Source organism: Melospiza melodia, chromosome 1 (assembly GCF_035770615.1).
Source record: "Melospiza melodia melodia isolate bMelMel2 chromosome 1, bMelMel2.pri, whole genome shotgun sequence".
Classification (NCBI taxonomy): Eukaryota; Metazoa; Chordata; class Aves; order Passeriformes; family Passerellidae; genus Melospiza; species Melospiza melodia.
This window is the reverse complement of record NC_086194.1, coordinates 124,864,691-124,870,690: the sequence shown is the minus strand read 5'-3', so window position 1 is coordinate 124,870,690 and position 6,000 is coordinate 124,864,691. Positions and strand designations below refer to the sequence as shown.

At 47.8% G+C, this 6,000-nt stretch overlaps 1 protein-coding gene across 1 annotated transcript in view; it reads left to right on the top strand.

The window, feature by feature from the left end:
• Positions 1 to 695: 695 nt before the first annotated feature.
• Positions 696 to 6,000, top strand: part of EMILIN2 (elastin microfibril interfacer 2) — a 31,386-nt gene continuing 26,081 nt past the window's right edge. The window contains exons 1-2 of the mRNA XM_063167040.1: positions 696 to 823; positions 912 to 1,034. Of these exons, the coding sequence (XP_063023110.1) occupies positions 696 to 823; positions 912 to 1,034 (251 nt within the window). The remainder of the gene's footprint in view (positions 824 to 911; positions 1,035 to 6,000) is intronic.

The following is a 6,000-nucleotide window of genomic DNA, read 5'->3' as shown; positions in this document are numbered from 1 at the left end:
GCCCATTTCTCCCTCTGTCCAGTGAACACCTCTCCTTACAATTAAAGGCTTATTGTACATCCCTCGCTGAGGTAGCTCCAGCACCCTTCCCATGACAGTGGGTGAATGAGCCGTCATCGGCTCACGAAAGGAACACCACCACCTCACGGCACCGGTGTCAGGCAGGACCCCAGGGCTGCCACAAAGCAGCAAACCAGCCTCAGACACCGGGAGCTCAGCGCGTCCGCACCACCTGAAGAGCCCGGTGTCCGCTTCCCCGCGGGTCGCGGGCCGCCCTCTGCCCCAGCCAGCCCGGCTCCCGGCAGCGGGGGCTCTTCCCCAGCGGCCCGGCCTCTCCTCCCGTCAGCTTTCCAGGGGGAAATCTGCTACGGGAGCTGTCGGCTCGGGCAGGGGCCGGGGAGCGGGGGCTGCCCGAGGGGCCCCGGGCGCCACACGGGGCCGGGGGCTGCCGCAGGGCTCTGCCCGGCCGGGGGTGGCAGCGGGGCGGGGGCCGGGGCCGGGCCGGCCGGAGGGGAGCGGCGCCTTGGCCGGAGGGGGGTGCGGAGCCGCCGTGGAGGGCGGAAACGGGGTGGGGGGATTTGCGTCAGTGAGGGAGCTGAGAGCGGGCGGGACGGACGGAGGGACAGACGGACGAAGGGAGCCGGCGGAGAGGCACCGGCCCGCTGCGCTCGCCCGCCGCCGCTGCCCGTCGCCGCATGGAGCTGTGCCCGGGGCCCGCGCCGCCCTCGGGATGGGCTCTGCCGCTCCTCCTCGCCCTGGGCGCCGCCGGGCTCAGCCACGGCACCCCGCACCTGCCGTACTCGCGGCCGGGCTCCCGCAGCAAGTGAGTACCGCCCGCCCGGGCCGGGCCCGCTGGACCGGGCTGGCTGCGGAGCCCGGCGAGCCTGACCGACACTGTCCTTCTCCCCCAGGAACTGGTGCGCCTACATAGTGAACAAGAACGTGAGCTGCTCGGTGCTGGACGGGACGGAGAGCTACGTCCAGGCCCAGTACAAGTGCGCCTGGAACCAGTTCCCCTGCGAGCCCACCCTGGTGTAAGTAGCGCAGGGGAAGACCTCGGCAGGGAGAGCGCTTGGCCGCCCATTGCCGAGCCCGGGGGAGCGCTGGGTGGTTCCCGGCACCCCGAAAGGCGCCCGGCTGTGGCAGGGGGTGCGGAGCGCCCCTGCTCTCCAGCGCATCCCGAACAAAGCGCTCGCTCGTTGCGGACATGGGGCTAATGCCGGAGCTAATGAGAGCCAGACTGAGCGGCTGCTCCGCGCTGCCGACGGGGAGCTGCGCTGGCACACCTCGCCGGCTCGGAGCGGCGTGCGGGCGGGCGGGAAGCACGCGGGCTGCTTTCCACGGGCACCGGGAGCGCGCCTTGGCGCTGCCGGGAGCGCGCCGGGGCCGGGGCTGCGGGCGCACAGCCCCGCTCCAAACCGGTTTTGTTGCTGCTCCTCCGAGGCGCTGCACCGGCGCGTACAGGGAGAGCCAGGAACGCGAGCCAGCGCATTTACAGTCTGTGTGTCCTTGTAGTTATCCAGCAAGGGGAGCGGCCAGGGCAGATTTTATGGGGGGTAATATAAAACTGCTTGTTTGATTTTATTCTTTGTGCGTGTGAGCACGTGGAAATCTGTGGAATGGCCACCTACAGCAAGGTGTGCTACGGCAGGCATTAGGGAACTGATGAATCTCACCTGCTGGCTAATCACAGGGAAATCTCCTTTCCTCATTTTTCCACTTGAAAAGCAGTAATATTTACACATTTCTGTTTGAAAGCTCTAGGCAAATGCGCTCTGTGAAACCATTTCAGCATCCCCAAGAAGCTGCTGGAAAAACACCCATAGATTATCATAGGCTTAGACTTGGGCTGAGGTGATGATCATGAGTATTTTACAATAAAGCTACAGTAACTAGATTTTATTTTGACATGAAACAGTCATGATGAGACAGATACTGCTAGATCCTGGGTACTGCTGAAATAGAACTTCAGACACCGATGACGCTGCCACCCTGGGGTCGGTGACAATAGGTGTTGGGTGTTTGGCATTCAAATGTGCTGCGTTCTGTTTGTTTGGGTTGTTATTTTTGTTTAAAATCCAGCTTTTCTCTATATAAACACTAGAATTGGAGGGGAAAAAACAAAGACAGCAGACAGCTGAGTAACGCTGTCTTGTGTAACTTCCCTTGTTTCCCTTTGGAGTCTTGAACTGGCCATTTTGGACTTCTGACTGAGTTTGTGGATGTGTAATGGGGTGTGCCCTCTATCCCGAGAAGTCTGTGTAGTGGAGCTACAGAGGCATGAGGAGGGGTTGAAACTGAGCTCTTCAAACACATAAATCACCAAGCATTAAGATAAGGAATTTCAGCGGTGGTAAATTGGGACTTTCATGGACTATCTGCTAGCAGATAGTGAAGAAAGTGTGAAGGCATTGCTTCTAGCTCAGGAAATTCCTGCACCGAGAGTGTGAGATTATTGGCAGGAGTGACGGGGGAAGCCCAGCTTGAGCAGGGGGCTGGACTGCACGACCTCCAGAAGTCCCATTCCTTCCAGATTTCTCTGTGGTTCTCTGAAATGGCATTGTCTGTCCTTGTGCTTCTAAACATCTGGAGTTGGCTGCTGTCAGAGAGAGAATGTGGGGCTGAACAGACATTTGGTCTCACCAGATGTGTCCAGTCTCATGGGGTTTTTTTGTTCTTCTGAGAATGGAATTAGATGCTTATCATAAGGCTTTGTTTCCTCTGTTTGACTTTCTTTGGTGAACATCACTGTTATTTTCTTCATAACCATAATGGCAACTGCAAAACAATTCCTTGTTCTTAACATAAAATATTCCTTACTATTACCATAAAATATTTTTCTTCTGTCATAGCACCAGCTGATTAATACCAAGAGAAGGTGGAATATCAACATCTTGAAATTTTGTGTTCAAAACTGTTTATAGGTTGTCATTTTATTTTTGTGTCTGTTACATATACACTGTCAGTGGCAGAGTAAGAAAGGTGCTAATCCAAAAAGTTTGAAATACCTCAAATCCTTCAAACTCCTAACTTGATTCCTGTGAAAAATATTGTTTAATTCAGAAGGAGTAGCTTCCTGAATAACAAAATGTGTTTATATATGTTTGCTAGCTAATGTTCACAAAAATAGGAAAGAGCTGTAAAACAACAAAGAAATGACTGTGAGGACTTTGTGGAAATTATTATCTTTTTTTTCTCCTTTATACACTTGAACAGAGAACTTGACATGAGCTAAATAGCAGATATTCATGGGAATAAAGTGCAGCCCCTGTGTAGTCTCCTCTCCATACCCATGGTTTATCTAAGAGCTCATTCAGCTGCAGACAGTGGGCACAGTGAGATCCAAACCAAACAAAGAATTCCTTAACTGTATCATGGATGTGTGTGTTTTATTAGTACTTAAGTACTATCAGGTCTATTTTGTAATCTACTGTTGGTTTATATTAGTTTAAGACTAGATTTAAAGAGCCCATCTAGTGTGGTCTGGGTTATGCATAGCAGTTACTTAGATTGCAGTGTACCGGGGAGCATTTCACTGCCTTAAACTTGCAGTGTTCTCCTGCATTCCATGTGTTCTTTACAGACAAGGGAGTGAGAGTTGCAGATATGGATTATAGTCAGCCCTGATTTGTCTTTGAATTTTTATTTTTTTTTAAATAGAGAGATCTGGTGATTAAACCTAAAATCATATGCATGCATGAACCCATTTAATCTACCCTTTGGGCTCATTAAAATATAATTTGTCTGAAGACAAAAGCCCTAAAGCCCCCTGTTGGAATGACTACACTTCCATGATTGTTAACTGTAAATTCACTTTGGCTGCAGGGTGTATTTCCTGAAAGGTTAAGTTGAAATTCAGGAAATTATTACACTTCATTGTTTAACTGTTTTATAGGTACTTGGGCTCAATAGTGCATTTCCTTGCTGAAAAGTTGGTGAATACTTTGGCCGATTAAGGTGTCAGGGATGAATGTGAGTTGAAGTGTGGCTGCTCAAGAGATAGGAAGAGAGAGAGCAGAAAGAAAGAGCAGAAATGCCCTTTGAAGTATGTTCCCTTTGAAGTGTGAGAGGCTTCTGATTTATTTTTGTTAAAACTGTGACTAGCAAAAGAAAGAGATACTTTGTTATTAGTGGGTCACTGGGCTGAAAGGTACAAAAATATTAGTGTTTATACTCACTAGAAAGAGCTTGGATGTTTTGAAATTTAATATTGCTTCATAAATAATTGACCCTTCACTGCTTCTTTTGTCATGAATTTCCATTCTTAGCTTTCTTATGAATGGTTTGGTAGCTTAATTAGCAATAACAGCAATTTATAACTAGTAGTATCATCTATTTCTAAAAGAAAAAAACATGTTGCCTTTCCGGTTGGATCCTACACACTCTTTAGGGTTGTGGCTTGTTTGGGACAATTCTGTATTGTCACTGTAGCTGGTTCAGGGTGGGATGCTGTCATAGCAGTTGTTTGTTTTGCCCCTTGTTCTGTAGAGTGTGTGGGTACACCTGGCTGTACCAGAGGTGCACTGGGTTATGGCTCAGCACTTTTGGGAAAAGCTGCTTCCACTGGTAAGGTTTTGATTTTAAAGTCTGAAGTGAACTGAAGTTGCTGAAGGTTTTCTGGGACGTTTTCTGGGTTTGTGTCTTTGCTACAGAACTGCAAACAGGATTTCCCCCTACAAGGTCATAAAAAAAAATTATCTTGGTAAGAACCTCTGGAGGTCATGCAATCCCCTCATAGCCCCCAGCTAATACCAGAACCAGCTTCACACTTAGATAAGGTTGCTCAGGGACTTGAAGAAAGGATGTTTTATCAGATCTCCTAATTCATGTACCAGCCCCCATTAATTATGCTTAAGTGAGTAAAGATATTTGTGTGCTCAGGTCAGGTCATCTGTCTTTAGCTTGTGAGGAGTGAATTTCATGATTTAGTGTAAGCTTCTCATCTTAACACTAATGATACATGTATACTAATCAAGCCCATTATTTCTTTTAGAAAATGACACAGAAAATGATGAATGAAGCAATAGGTAAATTAGCAAGACTCTCCAAATCTCTCACTGAGCAATATTTTCCAACTTCTTGTCATTTTATCATAAATAAGCCCAGTGCCAAACTAATCACAATTTTATTAATGGCCCAGAAGATTCAAAGCACATGACTGAAATGACTTTTGAGAATGTTACTAAAAGTTTTCTGCATTCACAAACATCAGAACAAATTACTGCTTATGAGCAAAACACTGCTTTTAATCAGCAATATTTTGCATTTATTAACAATGTATTAGAGGTTAAAAGTGGAAATTTTATAACTGAAAAACCTTATATGAGACATCCAGTTCAAGTTGAATGGCTTCATCCATCTGGCAACCCCAGAGTGACCTGGGTGGAGCACATCAGCCCCAGTCTAGGAACATATAGGAAATCCCCATGTAGTTTTCAACCTTCCAACAGTCCCAATGTGTTTTTTTCTGAGAGTGTTCTGTTGCTAGAAATCAAGCATGCAGATCAGTGTCAGAGTGCTCAGCACCAGGCAGCAGCAAACCTCAGATACACAAGTCAGCGCAGATTGAGCCACTGGCTTCCAGCAATACATATCTTGTAAAAAATATCTTTCAGGATGCACAAAAAACTTGAAGGGAAAGCAAGACCTGTTTAATGTTTCCCCTCTAAGTATCTATAAAGATCTTCAGCACTTTCTTTCCAACTTTGTGTATTTTGTATAAAACAGAATTTCTTTGTACAGGCTCCAGCTAGCTGACTACATAGGGAGGTTAGCCTTGGGGCTTGTGCATTGAAAACAGTAAGGAAACTTAAAAAACTTTGGTCTCCTGGAGTGCTTGTTTGAAAATCTTTGAGATCCTGCTGGGTGTGGTAAGTTTTCCTGGCAGTCTCCCCAAGCCTGAAATTGTGCATCTCTGTCTCCACGCACTGAACGCAGCAGAGTCTTTCTTCTCTGTGAACTGGACAGGGAATTTTCATTTCACACATCATTTGAGTTTGT